Source organism: Carassius carassius, chromosome 2, assembly GCF_963082965.1.
Source record: "Carassius carassius chromosome 2, fCarCar2.1, whole genome shotgun sequence".
Lineage (NCBI taxonomy): Eukaryota > Metazoa > Chordata > Actinopteri > Cypriniformes > Cyprinidae > Carassius > Carassius carassius.
This window is the reverse complement of record NC_081756.1, coordinates 43,156,541-43,181,609: the sequence shown is the minus strand read 5'-3', so window position 1 is coordinate 43,181,609 and position 25,069 is coordinate 43,156,541. Positions and strand designations below refer to the sequence as shown.

The following is a 25,069-nucleotide window of genomic DNA, read 5'->3' as shown; positions in this document are numbered from 1 at the left end:
TCGATGTGGAGACTGTTAGTGGGGATTCGCCACCCCTATCGCCCTAATATGAGGAGCTTTCGGAGGTTGTTACTCACGCGGTAGATAAATTAAAAATTGAATGGCCTGCCGAGAAACATTCTGAGCCGCAGAAAAGCAAGCAAGATGAACGCTTTCTGGATGCAACCACCTCCACGGCGGACCCTTCCGTTTTTCCCGATGTCCATGAAGAAATCGCGAGATCGTGGAACCATCCATACTCGACCCGCCTCTTCGACCTGATTCACTATATTATGGCAATGTGATGGGGCTAGGAGAGCGGGGTTAAGTGGTGCCACGGGTCGAACAGACGCTCGCGGGCTATCTGTCGCCCGGTTCGGCATCATCTCTAAAGGCTCCGACGTTGCCCACGAAGCCACTTAGAGTTACATCCACGCTGGTGGGCAAAGGTTATGTGGCAGCAGGTCAGGCTGGGGCATGCCTCCAAACTATGGCAGTCCTCCAAGCATATCAAGCCGACCTGCTGGGAGATATCGACGAGGGGGAGGGGATCAAGTCCGACGATGTCGAAGAGCTTAGAAGGACCGCTGATCTCTCCCTCCGCGCCACTAAACAGACCGCTCGCGCTATTGGGCAGTCTATGGCAGCCTTAGTGGCCGCGGAGAGGCATTTATGGCTGACCCTGTCAGAGATAAAAGAAAGAGACAGGGTCTGCCTCCTGGACGCCCCGCTTCAGCCTTCTGGCCTGTTTGGCAACACAGTCAATACTGTCGTCAACAGGTTCCAGGAGGCACGAAAGCAGGCGGCGGCGTTCCAGAATATCCTCCCTCGTCGCTCTTGTGGAGCATCTGGACGGGAGATGCCCACGCTACACGCCGGCTCCTCATATCGCGAGGCTTAAAAACAAAGTGTCGCCGCTCGTGCTCCCCCACGTCGGGACCGAGGGCCTCAGCGACGCTCTGACCTGCAAACAGTCATCGAGGCCAGGAAGTCCTTGACAAAGATATCCTGACACCATTGGTTAGGGATTCAGAGGGCAGCCCCTACTGGGGTAGAGCATGGTCCACCTCAGTATACGGTGCCCGTCTCACCTCAGTGCCCTCGGGAGGTCGGTCTGCCAACCCTGCTAGAGTTTCAGGGCGCAGCAGCCTCCAGCGAGCACTGCTCCCAGTTATTTCCGCCCGCGAGCGTAGCGGAGCTAGGACGCTCGCTGCCCCTTCGGGGGCCTCTTACACCAGAGGTCAGTCTCCAGAGATTGATTCCCTTAGTAGATTATTTAGCAGCGTGGAAACTACTGCCAAATGTATCTCATTGGGTCCTGCGTACGATAGAAAAAGGCTACTGCATTCAGTTCGGTCATCCACCGCCAATATTCAACGGGGTTACACCGACAATAGTCGGCCCACCGGCAGGCTCTGGTTATGGAACAAGAAGTAAATACCCTATTAAGGAAGGAGGCCATCGAGGTGGTCCCTCCTCTAGACAGGGAGACCGGGTTTTACAGCCGGTATTTCATAGTTCCAAAGAAGGACGGGGGGATGCGTCCGATCTTAGACTTACGTCAACTGAACCGCTCAGTTTTGCCACTGAAGTTCAAAATACTCACTGTCAAACAGGTTGTAGCTCAAATCAGATCCGAGGACTGGTTTGTCACAAAAGATCTCAAAGACGCATACTTCCATATATCCATCCTTCCACAACACAGGAAGTTTCTGAGGTTTGCTTTCGGGGGCGAAGCTTATCAATATCGAGTACTTCCCTTCGGCCTTGCACTCTCACCCCGCACGTTCACAAAATGTGTAGATGCGGCTCTGGTTCCTCTCCGTATGCAGGGCATCCGCATTCTGAACTCAAAGAAGTCAAAGAAGGCCAGTCATTCACTGTCAAACAGTTTCAGAGATTGTTAGGTCTGATGGCAGCTGCGTCTTATGTAATACCCTTTGGCCTGCTGTACATGTGACCCCTGCAGTGGTGGCTCAAGTCCAAGGGTTTTTCCCAGAGAGGGAATCCACTTCAAACTATCAAGGTCACGCGGCGGTGCCTTCGTGCCTTAGACATGTGGAAGAAACCTTGGTTCTTGAATCAGGGCCCGGTGCTTGGAGCTCTTTGTTGCCGAGTAATGCTAGCAACAGACACGTCCCTCACCGGTTGGGGTGCGGTCATGAGTGGCCACCCTGCCCGCGGTCTGTGGAGTGGTCGCCATCTGACATGGCACATCAATTGCCTAGAGATGCTAGCGGTCTATCGAGCATTGAAACATTTCCTCCCAGACCTGAGGGATCACCATGTGTTGGTGTGCACCGACAACACATCGGTGGTCTCTTATATCAATCACCAGGGGGTCTGCGTTCGCGCCCTTGTACAAGCTGGCACACCAGATCTGATTTTATGACCTAGATATGCGAGCCACTCCGGGCTCTTCTGTTCTCTCGTCTTAGCTTTGCTCTTCGGATACACACTAGGCAGGGATTTGGAAGTCTGGCAGCGTGGGCACATCGTTCCCCAAAGCGTTCAACGCAGCTTGTGTTCCTATAAAGGAAAGTCTCAAAGTTACGTATGTAACCCTGGTTCCTTAAAGGAAAGAGATGCCTTTATCGTCGTATCGCCATACTCCCTGCACCCCTGCCGCCGCTTGCTTCCCTACTCAAAGCTGAAGCCAGCTGCGCGGCACGTGCTTTTATAGCTTCCTGGTCGCTACGTCACCCCGCCTGTGACGTCACACCCTTCCATTGGACAGATTGCACACAATATTCAGAGTCGGTCTCGCCAGGGACATTACCCAAAGCGTTCGATGCAGCGTCTCGTTCCTTCAAGGAACCAGGGTTACATACGTAACCTTGAGACGTTTTTATGTAATGTCAGTGATGCACTTTAACAAAAAATTCATTCTTGTTTGTCTATCAAACAGCTTATACATACTTCTACAAAGGTACAAAGTACTGGAAATTTGACAACCACAGAATGAAGAGCGAGCCAGGCTACCCAAAATCCATTCTTAGAGACTTCATGGGCTGTAATGTGGACCTCAATCCTGACAGAGACACCGATGTGGATCCGGGACGCAAGTCGCCTGACAGGCCACCATTCAACCCAGATGCTGGCCGAGACAAAGACAAGGAAAAGGACAAAGAGAGAGACAAAACCAATGATGTTGACTCTAAAGAGGAGACGGAAGAGAAAACAAACGAGGTGGATGTAGTTCTGAAGATAGACGAGACAGAGCGTACCATGAACATCATAATGGTGACGGTACCCCTGGTCCTGGTGCTGTGCATCTTGGGATTGATCTATGCTATCATTAACACATTACAGAGGAAAGGAGCACCCAAGTATTTAGTTCACTGCAGACGTTCACTGCAGGACTGGGTTTAACCTCTCAGAATGACCCACGATCTCTGTTCTGCCCTTTCATTTCTCACGTCCAAAAACTCCACACACAAAACACCACCATAAACATGCTTGTAGATACTGTCACACATTCATGTTCACCCTTTTTTTCCTTTCCCATGGTGCTCTCCTAACATGTTGACTAGTATATTTATATCAGAAAGTTTGCACATTGATTTTGTTGTTCGGTTTTTCTTTTCATAATTTTATTTTCTAATGAATCCGTCGTTTGTGGGTTTCTCTTCATATCTATTTTTAGGATGTCACAATTAGTCATCTGCAATCACAGCATAAATGATGAAGGGGAAGTCTTGCAGAGCAAAAAGAGAGGAATAGGAAAGCGGAGAAAGGAATATCTCTTAGGAATATTTCTGGATCCATTCACCTTTTCTCAGGACTTTCAGCTGTGGTTTCCCAACTAAGTCATAATATATCATCATAAAGACTGTAAGGACTGTGGCCACTTGCATCATAACTTGTTAATAATATGTTGATATACAGTGGGGTCCAAGTGTCTGAGAACACATGGAAAGTCTGGGATTCAAAATCTAATTGAAATTTAAAAATAAATAAGTTTTAGGATTTACTTTTAAATTATATATATATATAATTTTTTTGATCATGCAGTTTGTGTGAAGAAATTCATGTACATTTTTCAGCTCAAATTGTTATGCTAATAATATTTTAATTTATAAAGCATTTATTCCATAAAAAAAAATCATTACGTTAACCTTTTCAACTACAGTTCTCTTTTTGACCCTCCTTTTTAGAATTAATTCACAAACAACTGAACCTGGTTATTCAATCATTAACTATGTCCAGCTGCATTTGACTAAATTTCGCCTGCTATTTGTTTTGATTTCATAAAATAGGGACTTTTCTTTAAAATTTGCTTACCTAGTGCAATCATAACAAAACGTGAGATTTTATTACCCGCCTGTTTTTATCAACTGTGCCTTGATCGTGCCAGCCAAACATGTTTTATGTGGTTCTATCCATATTTGTAGAGCCTTACTGATTTGTTTCTTGCAAGCTGTGTTTTTATCTCTCAAAAATCCCATGACACTGTGGCAATTATAAATTTCATTGTCTGAGGAACACTTAGGTTAAGTTAGGAAGAATTAAGCAAGATTTTGCTGATGTTGAAGCCATTTGCTGAGTGTATATTTATATAATAGCATTTTCATATTTTAATTTGATTGAACAAAAGAGCTATAAAATGAATACCACTAGTGTATACCAATTTAAAACTCTGTAAAATACACTTGAGAAAGCTTCTCAGGCACAATTATAAATAAAAGCATTAGTAGGGGCCCACTGTTGTAGGGAATGTTAGGTAATAGTCTAATTTAAAAAAACAGCAGGAGGTGAAAGCCATTGCTAACCTCTTTCTACCCCAACCCAAAGCTCTCCCTACCTAAGAAATACTGCTCACATTGACCAAAGTGGGCTGAGAAAATAGGGAAAGAATCAGGGACAACTGTGAGTTTAAATGAAAAGGGTTTAGATGCAGAAACCATATATCTTAAGTCTTTGTGAAAGGGTTTATGGTGTGTTAGTAATAGTATGAACTGGATTGTATTACAGGGATGGGGATAATTTATAGGTGGGGTTGTAATAAACAGGTAGAAGTGGGATAAACCCACAGCAAGCTCACTCTCGGGCTGAAACATACTCATACGCAAGTATGTGGACGTGTTTATTTAGCTACCTCAATTTTATGTTGCATTCTCAGCATTGCCACAAGGAGTGCTATAACATATATTAGCATAAACGTAAAAGGGAATTAATTTCCAAACAGTAATGAGTTTCTTCTGGCGATAGATGTTCTTCTGTTATGCAGCAATAGAGAATCTTGCTGATCAAGTTTAGGTTAAACTTTCTACATGTTTTTAGCAAGCTACCTGAATAAAACTTTTTTTACTGATACTTGACGTTTTATGGTAAATCCACCTTACCTTGAGTACTGAGGTTTGAATTTGAACGCACATTAAGTATGTCTGATGAGACAGCCCACTTGCAGTGCATTGGCCTAGCATTGACATCTGCGTTAGTATACTTGCGTATAGTATATATTTGGCCCAAGCTTGAGATGTTTGGTAGATAGTGTGTGTAGCAATATCATCCCTATGTGAGAGCTTGCTGGCACACAATCCCATGGCCCACATTGCAAGAGTCCACTGCCAGTTATTTTTGGAGCGCATTTCTTGACCAGCAGCGGAAACAGAATCCCTGTTTCATACATGACTTATTCATGCTGATGATATCTACTAGGCAAAGTAGACAAATTAGGCAAGTTTCCTAATATTGTAAGATATAACTGCTGTCAGGTAGGTCTGTGTCTGCTTTCTGTGGTGTTTGCTTAGTCTAGTGTCTAACCTACATAAACTCAGCTAGTATACTTGGACACGGAAAGCATTAAGAAACAAACTGCCGCCACTTTTAAAGTGCCTCTGACAAAATCTCAGTCATTTACTATTCACAATCAGCAAGAGAGTTTCTTATTTCACAGTGGGAGAGGCAGAGAACGAAAGTGAGTGCTATTATAAATATTGTCTTGCCAGAAAAGGTAGAGCAGAAAGCACTTTGATAAATATCATTGGAAGAGTAGAGGAGACACAGGACAGTCATGATCGGAATGCTGTCACTGATGAATACCACCGAAAATCATTGCCAGGCAATCTGCCCCTCCTCACAGTGCTCCTGTCGTCCGAGGATATTTGGAGGAGAGTTAATAAGACATAAAAGCTCTTCCGTCCCTCCCCCAACACCCTCTACCTTTTCCAGTCGCCCAGATCAATAGAGGAATACATAAACAAGCTTGAAGTATATCTGAAACACTCACTCTCAGGGGCTCACCCAGGCCTTATCCTTTCCCCACCATAGCCCATTCTTTGTCTGATTTTCACACACCTTTATGGCATTTTTTCCATAATCAGCAACTTTTACATGGTATTTTGGACATACTATAGTACCATGGTAATACCATTTTTTTGGACAAACCCAAAATTATTTAACTTAACAGCATCATGCAGCATTGCATTCAGGACCAGATCATGGTTCCTTGAGGCCCCCTGGGCAAGCATCTTTGGAGCCTTCCCTCCTAGTTCCACTACTAGTGGTTGACTTCTTATCCTGCATCAGGCAACTATTTAGAGAACACGTTTTGCAAGGATAATTTTAGGTGGCAAACAACAGTAGCCCTAGCCACTGAGTGCACATAATGGTCAATCTATTCTGTATGCCCTAGTGGTCATGTCCCACTGATGTACTGAGTGACCGAGGGCCCTAGTGATAATGTCTTGTTGCATGTGCCTGGAGATGCCTAGAACTGTAGTGGTCATGTCCCGGTGTGTGGACTGTGGCACTAGTGGTAGCATCCCACTGTATGCATTATGGGACCTGGTGCCTTTGCAATGTATGGGCTGGGCAGGTCATGGCCGTAGAGTGTGCACCAAGGGGGTGCCCCAATGCTCATGTCCCACTCTATGTGCTGGATGGTCCATTTAAATAGTGGTAAAATCCCACTGTAGACTGGGGCCATATTGGTAATGCCCCACTGTATATGCTGGGCAGTCCATTATCCTAGTGGTTATGTCCCACTGTATGTAATGGGAGGGCCCAGGCACCTAGAGGTCATGTCTCATTGTGCGCACCCAGGGGCCCTGATGTAGTTGATGTGGTCAGCTTGTATCCTAGGCAGTTCTTTAAGCAGTCTTTGGATGGTCTTAGGCTTTGATGGCCATGGCAGTCTAAGGTCTCTGGGAACTGGCCCAGTCCATAATCCAGTGGGGTGTATGTATGTATGTATGTATATATATATATATATATATATATATATATATATATATATATATATATATATTACTGTACCATCATAATAAGGTGGCAAGGGCACTATTTTAGAATGCATAAGAGAATTACTTAGTATCTTTGTTTCTACACAGATTTATTTAATTTTCAGAGATGATAAGGGTGACTAAACGAGATTGTGGTAGACAGTGACTGATGAATAATCAAAACAGTCTGTTAGTCTGTTTATCTGTTAGTATGGGATTCTGTAGGTTCATAGATCTAACATTTTCTCCGCCATCTCAAATCAACTCTTGCCCAAGTTTAGGACTTGCTCTTGTAACAATGGCTTCATTATTGTCCTGCACATTGCTTCTGGCCAACAGGAAGATAGACTGGGCCCTCAGCCAGGGCTAGAAAGCTTCCTCCCACCAGCCCTCACACTAGCATTGCATACTAACAGCCTCTGTTTAGAAGGCTTTCGGTGTGAATCATGGATGTTGACAGTTTTGGTCACACCGTTCTCATAAACGCAGCTCAGGACCACTGCTACTTTTTCTGACCACCCAAGTGGACCGTACAGTGATGCTACATATGCAGAGGGTGACTTCTGTGTGTATGTATATTCTCCTGATATAAACTTGAGCTCTGATCAGAGGTGCCTCTAAGAACATCCTTCCACACCATTTGTTAACCAGTTGCAGTTATTGATTTACTAAATAAGTAGCCAAAAAAATAGACAATATGTTGACTTCACCTTTGTGGAATCAGCTGAGTAGAATGAGACAGTGTATTTGCTTTTGTCTGCAGTGTTCTGTGTCAAGGGTAGAATCAATATCAAATCAGCCTGTTGTGCAACAATGCATCTAGGCTTGCACACAGTCCTGAAGGGAATCTTAATGAGCCTTACAAAAAACATGCTGTTTGACAAAGCATTTTCAGACAAAATATTGTAGCAAATCACTAACATTTAAAGCAATGCTGTTAATGTGCACAAAGTTGTGCTGCAGTATTTTCTTAAACACCTCCTTATCTTCATTAATGATGGTAAAATGAGATTTAGTTTAATTGTATTTCCAGTTAATATTTTTTCTTAATATTACCTTAAATTTGGTTATTTTAAAGTTGTAAATAGTATATTTTCAACATATTTTTTTTTTTTTTTTTAGATTTTTACCTTGTTAATAACATTCCAATTTGTGTTTTTGATTTTTTTCTTATGTAGAAACTGAGGATTTTATACATTTGTGTTTGTTCACATCTTCTGAGTGTGTTTAACAATCCATGCTGGACATGTAAACAATAATAAAAGAAAAAAAAAGATGTTAAAGAATTAAGTCTCCATTTTCTGTTGGATCAAGAAAGTTCAAGTTAGAAATAGACCTTTTTAACAGACATGCAAACGTGTCTTCAACGTTAACATGAATTCAAAACTGGCCTAATTTACTTGCATAAAACCAATTTCTTGGTCTTGTGCACAATTCAACAATGTATTTCACAAGTAAAATGGGTTGCAAACTGTGTCATGTCATGCTGACTTTAAATCCTTATATCATTAACCAATCACTTTTGAGTATGCATGAAAAAGCGGTGTTTCGCTTTAATCTGATGTTCATTGTTGTGCTTACCTTTCATGGTTGCCCCTATTTTGTCCACACTGAACTGTACAGTGCAAACCTCCAGATATCTCCACTGTAAACAAGCCATATCCTTCCCAACCTCCAATGCTGGGCTCCTCTCTTCAAAGATTGGGTCCCTGAATCAGCCAACATTTCCTCTCCCTCAGGAAAGATCAAGACCGCATGGGCCATGGGAGAGTGGGTGGGATATTTATAGAGGTCTGCTGAAACACAAAGAGAAAAGAAGAGAAATAAGTGATCAAAGCATGAAGAACAGGTGCCACAAAGTGGACTGCAGGAATCCAAGTGGAAACAGTATATCCTGAATGTGCTGTTAATTTTTGTAACAGTTTTAATTATTGTCATCTGTGAAGGAAGCTTTATGGATCACTGCCAACTTTACTTTCTGACAACTAAATGGTAAACCAATGGCACTTCACAATACTACAGTTTGATTACAAAACGTTTTTCAGCAACACTGTGGCCTGACTGTTTCTCAGAGAAACACTATTTCTACCATTCCACTTCATAAATGTAGTGTGTTGCATGTTTAAATGATAAAAATTTAGGTCAGATTTTTCACCTGAGTTCTCAAAAAATAATAATATTTTTTTTTTTGCTAAACTCCCATTCCAAAATTTGAGCTATACTTCCATTAAAAGTTTGGGGTCAGTGATTTTTTTTATGATGCAACACAAGTGATGCTCGTAGGTTACATGATAATGACACCATGGCAAATATAGTATGTATAGATTATATTTATAATACATGCAGTCATACTAAATAGAACACTATTTTTGTTTCCACAAAGACATTTGAAAAAGTAATTTCGGACACAGCCAAAGTTTTACTTACAAACCACAAGTTGTAGTTGATATTAGCAAGAAATTCGTTTTTGTAGTAAGTAAATATGTGCTTAGTTGTTATCAAGGCTCTCTCTGTTTTGATAAAGATTTTTAAAGGGGCCCTACTATGCTTTTTCACTTTTTCGACTTTATTTAGTCTGTAATGTTGCTGTTTGAGCATAAAATAATAGATCAACAAAGTCACAAAGCTCAAAGTCCAATTCAAAAGGAGATATTTTATTTAACAGAAATCACCTTTCAAAACTTCAATAAACGATTTGTTTGGACTACAATATTGCATTTTATCTGGGATTTGTGATATCACAAATATCGACGAATGGGAGGAGACGTGGGTGAGCTGCACTAGAGAAGGCAACGAGTGTTATCACAATGTCGGAGACACACAAGCTTTCCCAAGGCAGACGAACTTAGAGTGGTTACAATCATCTGGTTTTAAATCGCACTTAAATTTATTTGATTTTGACCAAATATTTACACTGAAGTTTGCAGGCAGCTATGGTAAGGGGCATGACATTTCCCGACCAGGTGCCGAGTGGAGCCAATCACAACACACACTGGCCCTAGCTAACCAATCACAGCACATTTTGTATTTCAGAAGACAGGCCTTCATTTGATACAGTAACTATCTGAGCCTTTCATGCCAGACTTGGTAGAGAGGTATTGTTATAATGTAAAATATGTTTAAAATAATGTTCTTTTCGAACAACCTAGTATGAGAGCCTGTTCTAGTACACCCCAAAACAAAATCAAGACTTTGTAAAAGACTGTAATAGGAGCCCTTTAAGCTATTACGCTGCCTCAGAAGTCTGTCTGAAATCAGTTGGGGGACCATGATAGCACACGTACATCTCGGAGACGTCTGTTTGACATCTGCATTTGACATCTGCGTTTGCTCGTCTGCAAAATGTCTATAGGACGTTTCCTATCAGATGTCAAATAGACGTTTTGAAGATGTCTTTAATATGTTTATTTTTTAGAATATATGTAAAACTGAAATCTTAAAGATGTCTATCATATGTTTGTACACAGCAGATGCTTTCCAGATGAAGTGAACTTTAACAGACATCTTGCAGATGTACAGTACGTGTGCTATCTGGGTAATGCCGCATTCCAGGCAACCCATAACCTGTGTTTTTCCAACCTTCTACCGGTGAAAGTGCACTGGAACAGCAGACTAACCTGTGACTTCCCACCCGTGAACTCATACTAGATCTATGTACTCCCAGTTCCGAGCTCTGACGTCACATTGCCCACGAAACAACAATGGCAGCCTCTACGGAAAATACTGCCTACGGATGCAGTGTTTATGTAACTGGTACACGTTGAAAAACGATTTTAGTACAATATAACTTTGCAATAAAAGTAATAATCTAGCTACAATTCCTTGCGCTCAGGAAGTTTGGCGTGACTTGCCTGGAACGCTACAAAGTCGTGCACAGTCGTACGCAGCATAAGCATTTGTAAGAAGCCATGTGTCATTCTTGGCCTTTTTCTTTAATTGTTTTTTGACTTATTTTTTAAAATAAAAATTAGCCAATTTGATGTTTTAGAAAATAACTGAAACTGCACTGAATTCATAGCATACTAGTCTACCATTCTTACTAATTCTGCCATAAGATTCAACTAATCCTGAGTTAATTACTTTCAGATCCCCAGCTGGTGTTTGTAAAAGAAACACATTTAAAGGGTTAGTTCACCAAAAAAATGAAAATTATGTCATTAATAACTAGTTCCAAACCCGTAATACCCGTAATACGGTATACTGTCCATGTCCAGAAAGGTAAGAAAAACATCATCAAAGTAGTCCATGTGACATCAGAGGGTCAGTTAGAATTTTTTGACGAATTGAAAATACATTTAGGTCCAAAAATAGCAAAAACTACGACTTTATACAGCATTGTCTACTCTTCCGTGTCTGTTGTGAGAGAGTTAAAAACACAACAGTGTAGTGATATCTGGTTCACGAACGAATCATTCGATGTAACCGGATCTATTTGAACCAGTTCACCAAATCGAACTGAATCATTTAAATCGGTTCTCGTCTCCAATAAGCATTATAAGCACCACAAATGACTTAAGATTTTAACTTTTTTAATGTGGCTGACACTCCCTCTGAGTTAAAACAAACCAATATCCCGGAGTAATTCATGTACTCAAACAGTTCACTGACTGAACTGCTGTGAAGAGAGAACTGAGGATGAACACCGAGCCGAGCCAGATAATGACTCACGAATCAAGAACCGGTTGCATTGGTTTTCGGATCACCAGTAGTTCTTTCGGACAGTTCGATTCAATAAAACGGTTGAAGAAAACGGTTCACCGGTTTCTTTTGCGCGCGACGTAATGACATCATTGGCGATGATTGCCCTTGATTCAAGCCTTCAGTTTACCCGCGCTCATAACATTAGCACAGACTCGGTTCAGAAACAATCACCAAAAGAACCAGTTCGGTTCAGACGCTCTGTGTGTCAGTCTGCTTCACGCTGAATCACACATGCGCAGTATCATCAGCTCCTCGATTCTCGAATCGGACGCATCTGACAGAAACGGTTCTTGACTCGAGAACGAGTCAATCTTTTGTTCGGCTCGGTGTTCATCTTCAGTTCTCTCTTCACAGCAGTTCAGTCAGTGTACCCAGATGGAAAAAACCTATATAAACATATATGTTTCAATATAGGTTTTGATATAGGTTTTTAATATATGTGACATATATAAAATTGGCAGTTTTCCTATATTATATGTACATATATGTACATATATGCACGTATATATGCACCTATATGTTCACTTATAATAGTAAAATTAAAATCCATAGCTTGTAGGCAACATAAATAAAAGTCCAAAATGTAGAAATGTACATTATTTATTTACTCAAGATCAATCAAATAGTACAAAACAAAAAATATGAGCTAGGTATCATGTATGAATGACCAGATCCAGATCCAAAATGACCAGATCCTGCCATTAGCTATATAGAAGACATATCTTGTATGTATAGGGCTTATATGTGGATATGAAGAAGCAATACAGGAGACTTATAATTCCTGTATATGCACATATATGCACCTCAATTTTGCTTATATGTGGCATATATACGCATATATGCAGTATATATTCGCATATATACGAATATATGGAGTATATATACAGCATATATGCAGCATATATGCAGTATATACGCATATATGCAGCATATATATTATCATATATGTGCATATATGCAGCATATATGTGCATATACACTGCATATAGGTTTCATATATGCACATATATCCACATATAGGTTCTTTCCATGTGGGTACTGTTTGAGTACATGAATTACTCCGGGATATTGGCTTGTTTGAACTCAGAGGGAGTGTCAGCCACACAAAAAAGTTAACAGCTTAAGTCATTTGTGGATTAATGCATATTGGAGACGTGAACCATTTTAAACGATTCAGTTCGATTTGGTGAACTGGTTCAAATAGATCCGGTTACATCGAATGATTTGTTCGTGAACCGGATATCACTACACTGTTGTGTTTTGAACTCTCTCACAACAGACACGGAAGAGAAGACAATGATGAATAAAGTCGTAGTTTTTGCTATTTTTGGACCTAAATGTATTTTTGATGCTTAAAAAAATTCTGACCCTCTGATGTCACATGTACTACTTTGAAGATGTTTTTCTTACCTTTTTGGACATGGACAGTATACCATGCACACAGTTTTAATGGAGGGACTGAGAGCTCTCGGACTAAATGTAAAATATCTTAAACTGTGTTCCAAAGATGAACGGAGGTCTTACGGGTTTGGAATGACATGAGGGTGAGTTATTAATGACATAATTTTCATTTTTCATTGAACTAACCCTTTAACACTCACTCCTTCAGACGCATACTATTTCCTAACAGATCATCGTGAAGAAAACAGGTAATGTTGCTAACATAACTTGTCCCCCCCCCCCCCCACTCTGTTCATCTGTCTTTGTCCCTCCTGGGAATGAGGTCAGTGTTTTTAGCAGAAAACATTTGGTATGGGGTGTTTATTTGTGGGAGGATGGGCAGCTATCGCACACTATCGCAACATCTCTCCATAAAACCTTTATGACTCTAACATGATCCAGCAATCTCATTCTTTTACTATTCATATGGTTTCCTTTATGAACAGTTTAGAGTTTTCCTTTGTTTACTTGTAAACATCATGGTCAAAAACAGCTTAAAACACCTTAATTGCACACAGCATATTCATGTTTAATTTGAGTCAGGGGTGTACTTTGCCTGAATGTCGAAAGCAAACTAATTTCACAATACAGATGAACACCTGCAGCTCTGAGGTGTTTCCTTTAAAATAAACCCTCCAAGGATATGCCTGTTTTTCTAACCTGACACACTTATGACCACACGTACTGCATGTAACCCTGGAAGACACTAAATGCTTCGTTGGCTTCTCTGCCCAAGGCCAGTCGAAAGACTGATTGGCACCTCTGAAGGTACACAGTGTGTTAAATTAACAGTGACACAACAGTGGTCATTAAACTGTTTCCTGATCAGTAATGTTGTCAGCAAAGTCCACTCAGTGTATGTCACACTGAATGCATTAGCACTCAAACAAAAGTCATACAGGAAGAGGAAATTCAAGATCAATACAGAATCTAAGAGTGTTTTAAGAATGATATAGAACTAATTTTTTTATGCATTTTTATGTATTTTCAAAAGAAAGAAAAAACTTTATGGACTTCACATATCCTTTTCAGATTCAGTTCAGCAAAACGCCATATTGTGTGAATCAAAAGACGTGTTTAAGAATCAAAAGCTGTAACATTGCCAAATAAGACAAAATACCTCCTGTGTCTGGTCAAGATGAGTCCAAGACTATAAATTTCATAATCCGTATACTCTATACAGTATATAACTATGCATGCTACTACAAAAATAACAACAGGCCAAGAAACATAGAACATCAAATAAAATGTTGTTTTCTTTAAAATTTATTTTTCCATGCAAATCTAAGGAATGCCTATTTTAGCACTGGTTGAAATTGTAAATCTGGTTGCTTAGAAAAGTCATACTGTAGCACCTCTACTCAAAAAACATCAAGATTTGAGATGATCTAAGAGATGAAAATTCATGCACAAATTAGTAGCACAAATGTTGCAGGATTAAAATATTAGCAATTGTGAAGTGATACTTGCCAAGCACAGCTAATTAGTTTAGAGGGCATTGACATCTGTGAGTACTCTACACATTCAAAGCAAATGTTATGGTTGTGTCTGTTCTGCAGGGCCTCTAGCTGTAAACAGCACAGGTGTCTTTCTGCCTTCCCTGCAGAATAAATTGAACAAAATCAGACAGATGCTGATGCTAAATACATTACCACTTAATAGAGTGGATTAGGAAATAACAAACCAGAAATGGGTTGTGTGAATGATTTTCGTGATAGTAAAAGTCATTTTGTGATTTGCTGTAGCTGGTCAAGTCAGCCTGACCCGAACATTTTTGTTGGCAAAGAATCAGTTGCAACATACAACAAAACAGACTGCAAATATTTTAAACCAGTATGAATTTTATGCTGGTTTATATTGTTTTGGTGCTGGAATTACCAATACTGACCATATGCACGGTTACTTCCTGGTTTTAGATAAGTCAGCTCAGTCATTTCCGGTCAGATGTCAAAATCAAGTGTTGAGCACCTTTTGCACAGTTTTTCTACATAATCCATTAACAATTTTAAGATTTTTTTTGTTTGTCGGCTGTTTAAGGAATGATAAACGTAAGTGTAAAAGATTACTTGAGTAAATCTGCTAAATTGTTTTGTGACTTATTGCTGTGATTGACAGTAAAATATATATAAAATGAAACATCTGACAAGCCGATGTCAAAAATTGTAAACCGTAACAAGTAAACCTATGTATTGGTTGAATATATATATATATATATATATATACACAGTCGTATATGAGTGATCCTCTGCTACCATCTACTGGTTTTAATGATAAACTCATGTCATTTTCATCTTAAAAGTCTTTATTTTCGGCTAGGAGATTTTGGCAAATCTTTTCATGCCATGAATAAAAAGTGAATGTTTAAAGGTTCCTGTAGCTCAGTTGGTAGAGCGTTGCGCTATGAAGCGCACGGTTGGGGGTTCGATTCCCCGGGAACACGTGATAGGTTAAAATTGATAGCTTGAATTCACTGTAAGTCGCTTTGGATAAAAGCGTCTGCTAAATGCATAAATTTTATTTAATTTAAAGGTCCCCTGAAATGCTTTGAAACATGCAGCATTATCCTACTGTATGTGTTGACATCATTTTAACTGAAACGGGAAGACAGGGCGGGACATATCAAGCAGCCATGCCCCCTTTTTAAATAGCCAATAGCATTCATTTATACCACAGACGCATGCATGTGATCCGCTCAATGCTATTATGGCTTTGGAACGGAGCAGAGTGTGTGCGTTGTGGTGGTTAGCGTGACACAGTACAAAACTAGACTTATTTTTCCTTAATGAAAAGCAGATTTACACTGTCTGAATCGTTCCATGTCCCCTATATAGTGCACTACGCGCCATTCACCATACAGAAAATACTAATTCTGTAAACAAGTGACTGATTACAGCTTCGGCTTCAGCAACTATTTTAATGTTTGAATCCTTATATCTCCTAAATGTGAATTTTGATTTCATGGGGATTTTAAAGTGATTTTTACTGCTCAGCTGTAGAGTTGAGAGAAAATAAAGGCAATAGTGTTGGCATTTTAATGTATAATTACATGTCATGGTTTGCTATCCTTCTAAGGCTATTTGATCCCCAGGAAATATGGCAAATGTTTATATTTATTTTATTATTATTATTATTTTTTTTACTTCTAGAGATGTTGTGTTAATTTATTCAGTCTAATTACAGCTTCCTTTTTGTTTATCAAACATGACCTCTTGGTTGTGTTTCTGCTCAAAATTCAGTATTCAATTCACATCTGCTTGTGGTCCTGTTTACCGATTAGTCAGACATTCCCGGCCCATGATGTCTGCTGGTCTTGCAGCTGTGCAGTGGAGACCCCTACCAGGGGGATCAGCATCTGGACTCCATACCCTAATTTCAGGGTGTGTTCAAAGGTCAGGCAGCAAAAAGTGTCCTGGGAAGACTTACAGGATATGGAGTCTATCAAAAGTCCTCCTTGATTTCAACTGGACATTAGAGGTGGGGAATTAGGGATACACAACTTGCTCAGAGTTCAGAGAATAGAAGTATTCAAATAATTGTCTGCTCTCTAAAACTCAAATCCCATATAGATACACCCAACTTATGTCTGTCTTTAGACGTCTGTGATGATTCCATCATGAAAGGTCATTCCTCCCTCTCTCGCCTACTTTGCCAGTGCTTTATTGTGCTGCACTCATCCACTCGCTCACTGCAGCGCTCCATCCATCATGTTGGTTCTTGTTGGCTTATCTCCCAGATAAGATCACTCACATAAACACCCACTAGCGAGAGGAAGAGCCCCGGTGGAGAGACACTTCCTCTTACTATATGGCATGTTAATTAGGGAAACAAGAACCCGGATCACAGAGACTCAGTTCAAGTTTTGTTCCTCATGGGGGCTTTATTCTCCTTTCCTTTTGTCATTCATCATAATGCATATATGTGTGTGTGTTTATAGATTTATAAGCATTTGATATTTATTCAAAAACATATATATATATAAATTGACAGATACACTGCTTCATTTCAATAAAATGTTATTTTCTATTCATCAAACTAAATAAAAGTATCACAGTTTCTACAAAAAAGTATTAAACAGCATGACTGTTTTCAACATTAATGAGAAATAAATGTTTCTTAAGCAGCAAATCAGAATATTAGAATGTTTTCTGAAGAATCATGTGACACTGAAGACTGGAGTAAAAATGCAAGATTAAAGATACAGTGTTTTCAATATCAAAATGTGAAAGACTAAATGCTGCATATGGACACTATTTCTATATGGCTTGGGTCCAAAGATTTTTTTTAAATAAGTCTTTCTGTAAAGTTTAGGTCAAGGACTGCATTATTAAAGGTGTTTGCTAAGGCGAAGATTACTATTTAGTGATTAGACTTTTGATTTTCATCTTGTTGACAATAAAACAGTTGAAAAAACCCCCTAAGAGTAACAAAGTACCTCAGCCGTATATAGGGACCAGAGTATCTTTAGAAGTTCTTTTGATTTGGGCCAGTAAGTGACCAAAGCTAACCACTTAAGGGCACTCTAGCAACTGTACAGCAATGGCATGGCAACCATCCAAAGCATCACTGTGTGTTAATGAGGATTTATATAAGCATTTTTGTATTGCATTTGCCTACATGATTTTGACAGCATTAGTCATAGGTGAAGTGACCACGATATTTTAGGTGAAGATATGTGTCTTTAAGGCTGTGCAATAATGGTCATAAAATTAGAAATCAAACTGTAAATACTGCTAAAGTAAAAAAAAAAAAAAAGAACTTATCTCAAGTACAAAATGCCCATGTATTAACAATAAGCATAAGGAAATAAATTTAAAAAAAAGGCAAGAAGAGTTTGTAAAATTGTCATCAAAAACTACACTCTGACCATTTTATTTGCCTCTTAATATTTTAGGCTCCTTATATTTAAAAAATAAGCTGTAACAAGGCCTGCAGCCAAAGCCACTGTCTCTGTCTTTGCCCTTTCAAGTACTTTTAGTCCAGTATAATCTTTACAGTTGACTTCTCATGTGATTTAAACTGAAAGAAGCCAATGATGCAGAAGAGATTTCACAAATTTTCCTTTGATATACTATCCTGATCTCTATTTGTGCAACAAGAAAAGGGCAATTAGGCTTTAAAGTCCCAAGGTAGAGTTCATGCCTAATTGAGGGTTAACAGCAAAAGGAATATCTATCTATCCTCATTTTGTTAACTGTAAAAGGCATAAGACTTCTGTTTATCTTCAGAACACAAATAAGGATAATTTAATATTCTCGCATCATATTTGTCCATCTATTGAAAGTTAATGAAACCACTTGTATATATTAAGGAAGTACAAAAAGACATTGCAATTTGCATTTTACCCATTATTCATTTGGTTATTGTCTAATAGTTGTGCTTCTTGGTTCAAAAAGTCATGTACTGCTAACACTCAAACTTCTATCGTCCGTGAGGGCTGTCATGCTATTTTCAGTTTTGTGTTTAACAGTATTTCAGTTTTTTATTTTTTTATTTTTTATTGTCTAAATGTTCGCTGGTTCACCCTTCTACCTGTGTAAGGATGAAAGAACCTGAGATACTTTGATCTCCTGAGAAACAGACAATACAAACATACACGGGCATCTTCGAGACACCCCACAGACTGGAGGAGCAGGAGACCTCCTCCCCTTCTGGCCATTTGTTTCATTATAAATTCCTTCACCCATTCTTCCTTCTACTCAGTCTGCTCAAAATGATTACATGAAAATGTCAATGCAAGTGAACTAACACTTATGTCTAGTATCAATTGCAAACTGCAAATTCCAATTGTTAGTTCCTGTCTCCATCTCGGGGGATGTTTTCTTGGTCTGAGGTATTTAAACGATTGCAGCAAGAGAATCAGGGCCATTTCTGTAGCCAGAAAGCCCGTAGTGTGTTTGTGTCTCTTCACTTCATACTATGTATTTTCTAAGGTCAGGTATGCATATTTCACTTTTAGATTCATCTTTGAGAAATTGATGTTTTGTATTGATATGATTTGATGTGTTTCAATTGGATATGTAATTGGCAGAATACATATTTACCTGACTGATAATAAATTGTTACATTTGATTTTATTCTGTTTTACTCTATAATTATTGACTAGTAGATTACGTTGAATCCTTGTTAGCGACATGAGCACCCGAATGAACAAGTTAATATAAACTAAAGAGTTTAACTAGAATAATCAAATGTCAGAAGAATAAGCCTACTAATTAGAAACAGAATTACAACCAATTTGCATTCCAACCTAAATTCGAGGTCATATTAAAATGGAGTCAGATTAAATAATTGAATTGTGGGTGGGGGGAGTGCATGTACAGTTCTCTCTCCACCTTCAATACCACGACTGAGGTGCCCTTGAGCAAGGCATCGAACCCCCAACTGCTCCCCGGGCGCCGCAGCATAAATGGCTGCCCACTGCTCCGGGTGTGTGCTCACAGTGTGTGTGTGTGTTCACTGCTCTGTGTGTGTGCATTTCGGATGGGTTAAATGCAGAGCTCAAATTCTGAGTATGGGTCACCATACTTGGCTGAATGTCACGTCACTTAATAATACAATGGAGTCAGATTAAATAATAAAATGGAGTCAGATTTGAGTTTAATCTAAATTGAATAACTCCACGCGCTGAAAGACCGAACAGGCAGGAAACCTTCATCCAGCAACGGATACCTTCCTTGGGCTGAGTGCCTGGACCTTACAAGTGACTATGAATGTTTTTTCCATTGGTCCCAAAACCAAAAGCCCTCACCACTGTGGGGAACCCATGGTGCCATCAAGCATGGCGGAGCAGACTGTCATCAAGTTTGTTTGAGGCGGTGGGCTGGAGTGAGTTGCCAGGGGGTGGACGAACTCGCTGCTGGCCGTCCGGGGTTGTGGAGGGATGTCTGCCATCAGTGAGGGAGCGGAGGAGTCACCATCATTCGCCTGAGGCTGGAGCCTGCTGCCGTCCACCATGATGGGGGGGGACAGGGAATGGGGAACTCCTGTCAGCTGTCCCAAATTCGGTGGAGCTGTCGCCATCCACTGCGCGGCGGACGAGTCTTGGGTCACCCACAGAGGGCCGTCAAGCACTGCCGCCAGGCATCGCGGAAGAGTGTACCTAGCTGGTGGAGAGCTGAGCGGCAGTGAGTCTGGGTACTGGAACAATATTTTTTTTTCCTCTCTCATCTCTGTCTCTCCTCATTCTTCTGTCTCCTTTTCTCTCACCTCATCTGTCAATACCCCAGGCGCTGCGGCCACCTTGACAGGGTCTCGGGGGGTGAGTTGAGTGCAGTCTTATGGGTACCCCCCGGTCAGCGATGGGTATGTGACAAATGGGGCAGGGCCTAGAGCCATGGGAGTGGAGCGAGGTCGGTGGAGTGAATGATAATGAGCAACACCTGCACCACTTACCAGTTTTGAGTCCCACAGAGGAGCTCCGGAAGTATAAAAAGAAGAGTAATGACAGTAAAAGATGAGAGAGGACCAGCCCTGGACCATTTATGTTGTTTTGGTTCTGTTTGTGCATGGCAGTCATGTATGAGGGACTGTCGTGCTATTTTCAGTTTTGTGTTTATTTTGTTATTAAATTATGTTTAAATGTCCGCTGGTTCCCACCTTCTTCTTCACGTGACTACGAACGTTTATTACATTGTCGTCGCCCTTAAATTTTTAGGCATACTGTAGCTAATGGTCAGGTTATTAGACTTTAAGACTTTGCTTGTTTAACAAGTATGTTGATCCAGGGCCAGCAGAAGATTTTGATCCAAAAACACATCCTACTTGACAAAGTCAGATTCCTTATATTCTTTATTATGGTGTACCTAGATTGGACACAGTAGGCTATTATTTTTCCTTTACCTTATATGGAACTCATCTCTGTAAACTGTTATTGCTTTACTGTTGTTCCTTTATATCTTGTATTGCAGTAGAGGAAATGCTTGTTAGACAGCATAATAATGAGTTATTTATTCATTAGTGTTCTCCTGCTTGCTCACTCTTTTTTTAGAGGAAAACACACAAAACACACAAACGCATCCCAGCGGGCTAAAACGCCTCTCCTCCATCTGTGACGGGTATTTGGCCTAATTTATAGGCCTGTTTATTCTCTTCAGCCCACTAATGGGCTCATGTCATGCGCACTTAAGCTGAAGCTGGATATTCTTCGGAAGTTTTATGGAGCACAGGCAATAAATGACAAGGCAGAGAGAACTGTCAAATCCCCTTCCAAATTGAAATACTTGTGTAGCTTGGCGTCCCTGTATACTGTCACTAAATTAGGCTTCTGTTGCCAAATAGGGAATTATGTTGATAATACATTAACTTGACTTTACATTCTCAAAACTGTTTCTGTGCCTTATTACTTGCACATTTCTATGTCAGTTATCTGCTGTGGGGATATCCCTTACCAGGCAAAATTGAGCTTTTTGAAAATTCTGAAAATTGAGGGTTTTGTTTGCGCCAGCCATGCAGGTCAACCAGCTTTACCAGAAACAAACCAGCATTAACCAGGAAATTCATGTTGGTCTAAACTGGTCTTTTCATTAAGGTGAACCCATCATCCATCTCCATTTAAAGTACATGATTAAAGGTCTCTCATTTTACCCTTATTCTGAGTTCTGTGTCATGGACAGTTCAGGCTTTGGAGATATTTGACCACACTGAGACCCTTTTACCAAATCAGGCTTTGTGCTGCTGTTTGGCATGTAAAGCTTTAAAGCCTGAAGCTCTTTAACAGTATCTGATGGCTGACATCCATTATGAGCCTCACATATCTCACCAATTGGATTTCCAATGGTGAAGCAAATCTGCATGTATTCATGCTGAATTGTTCAGAAACATTATTAAAGAGACAAGAGAAATTTAAGTCAACAAATCTTGCTTTAAGCTAAAACTGTCAATCACTCTTACACTTCTTCACATACGTGGCATGGTGGCAATACATGCAAGAACCAAAGAAGTCACTGCAGTTTCTTACATAGTGAGATGCACTACTACAAAATCAAAGAGAATCCATTCAAATTTGTGACACTGTCTACACTTTATGTGGAGCGATTAGACACTGACAGTAAACTAATGCCATGTTCAATTTGATACATACTCCTACACTTGTGCTACACCCGACAACAGCACAAATGGATTTGGAACTTACACTTTACCGCATTCAGCATAGATTGCCTTTACCTGTTGTAATCTAAAGTCACGCTTGGTGTAAACATGGTGTAACCTTGACATTTAAAAAATTAAATATTTATAGCATGTTACACACTACACACAAGATAATATTGTAAATAATCCGATGCTAGTAACTGGTTGACTCTCCAACACTGTAAGTGGCAGAATTGCACGCTGGTTGCCACCATAAAACAGGAAAAAGAAGACGCATGGTGTAGTTACTAAATGCAGTGCAAAATCATGTTAAGATGAAAGTGAGATGCTCTACTTACAACTGATGAAAGTTAACTAAACAGTTCGCTGAAGGCAAGAAGTATTTGTGAATGGCAGTGTAGCGACGCAACTTTAAGGATCAAGTTCATAACTCTAGCACACATAAGAGCTAAAAATCACTTTTACTCAAAGAAAAAATGGCATCACCACATTAACTCATGGGATGGGATTCCCAGCTAACCGGGAACATTCTCACAACTTTTACTGATGTTTTTAAAAAGTTAAATAAATGTTAGTACAAAACACTCAATGTTTAAGGAACATTCTTATAACTTTATTAATATTAATAGTTGATTATCAGATTAAAAACATTTTAACATTGTTAGAAAATGTAAAATAAAGGATCAGATACCATTATATTTTGGGTAAAATTATATAATGATTTTGTGAGAATTTTTTTGTAACCTTTAAACAATGTTATTATCACAAGAAGACATTTTAAAGTTTTAGAAACTTTTAGAACAATGTAATCACAAAGTTTTTTTTTTTAATATATATAACCTAAATTTGTTACATGGGCTGATACTTTGGATACTCATCTTCACATTACAGAAAAAAGTAAGACTTGGGACCCCCAAGAGCTCTCTGAATAAAAATTAAAAAACTGTTTCTCATCAAAGCAGGAGAGCTGTTAGCATGATGAGTTCAGAAAAAAATCCTCCTGTTTAATATGAGCATGTTGTGCTGATGCAGCAGACAGGAAACTGCTCTCAGGAGACACTGAATCTGATGAAAGTGAGGACACTACTAGAAAGGACAGTAAAAGAAAGACAGTATTTCCCAGACTCACATATGAAAATAAGGGAGGAGAAGATTACTGTAAGCCTTCCATTAAAGGTCTTGTTAACCTAGGGCAGTATGGTAATTCACCGCCCCAACTGTAAATGAGTGCTGTTTGGTTGTGCTGACTGAGATATTGCATTTTTGCTTTGAGTGATAGGGGAGGGATGGTGATGAAGGGTAAGGGAGGCTCTGTATCATCTTTGATTTGAAGAATAATGGAATGCATTGGCTGAACAAGAGAAGAATTCTCTGTTTGTTTATTGCATAATATGTGCTGTCATGTCTCATTATGAAGGTGGTTTTCAGACCCTGCTAAAACAATCAGTTATAAGACTGTCTTGATCAAACTGGGCTTGGCCGGTAAACCGCCCTTGGGCCAGAAAATGAACAGATACCATATTTTATAAAAAAACAGCCTGACATATTTAAGCAGGTATCATTTGTTTTTTCAAGCTTTGCTGAAAAACCAGCAACAACCGGCCTTTGGTTTTACCTATGGTTTCTCACTGGTCATTTATGTTCATTAGATGATATTAAAACTTGATCAACTGAATCATCTTGGACCTGGGATTTTTGATTCAGTTTTACTACATTTTAAAATCTTATTGTCTAACCTAAGAATAAATTTCCTTTTTTTGTATTCCCAAAAACATCTCTTCTAAGATTGTTGTAAAAAAAAACCTTAAGAAGATTTTGAATTGAGTCCATACAATGTGACTTTTTGTTGTGGATATTTTGTACTTGAAGGCAAACACAAAAAAAGAAAAAGTCTCAACTCAACAAGCCCAGTCATGGATATAATGGAAGGACTACAAACAAGGCATTTCAGGCAATGGTTTCCATTGGAGAGATGAATTCCCTTTGGTGTGCTTTGAGGTATTTTTCATTGAGATGAGCAGCAAGGGTCTTCAACAAGAATTGCCATACAATCAGAAAATACCAAAGCCTGCCATTTTGTTCTTAAGGGGAAAAAAAAGATGTTCTTTACAAAATATTTGAGAACTTCTTGAAAGGGTTTTATTATGCTTTTTCACTTTTTCAGCTTTAGTTAATGAGTAATGTTGCTGTTTGAGCATAAAACATATCTTCAATGTTACAAAGCTCAAAGTCTAATCTAAAAGGAGATATTTGACAATCCACTCATTTGGACTACAATGCAAGTGTTAAGACACAAAGAAGAAAACCCGGTTTAGTAGTATGATGTTCCCATGGTGAAGAGATGCCTTTTTTTTTCTCCACCAAAGCCTTTCTAAGGAAGACAAACCTACTTTTAACACTGTTCCTGAACATTAAAGCCCCATACAGAGGACAGCAGTATGACAAAATTGATGCCATAGTTAATATCTACAGCTGATCAGATGAAACTCGTAGTTATGGGAAGGAGGGGTTTCATCGAAACAAAAACTAAATAGTGTGTTTGAGATGCTGCAATAAGGTAAAATATGTGAAAGATAATTCATTTTTATAACAATCAAGCATGACAAATCCATTCTAGTATACCCCAAAACCAAATC

At 39.6% G+C, this 25,069-nt stretch overlaps 1 protein-coding gene across 3 annotated transcripts in view; it reads left to right on the top strand.

The window, feature by feature from the left end:
• The window catches only part of LOC132110289 (matrix metalloproteinase-15-like), a 141,656-nt gene that overhangs the window by 29,199 nt on the left and 87,388 nt on the right, over positions 1-25,069 (top strand). For 2 of the 3 annotated variants that reach the window (XM_059516862.1, XM_059516868.1), the window contains exon 10: positions 2,888-3,881. In XM_059516862.1, coding sequence (XP_059372845.1) covers positions 2,888-3,351 — 464 coding nt within the window. In that variant the 3' untranslated portion in view covers positions 3,352-3,881. Of the gene's footprint in view, positions 1-2,887; positions 3,882-25,069 lie in introns of those variants that run through there. The other variant, XR_009424636.1, reaches the window with a different exon arrangement.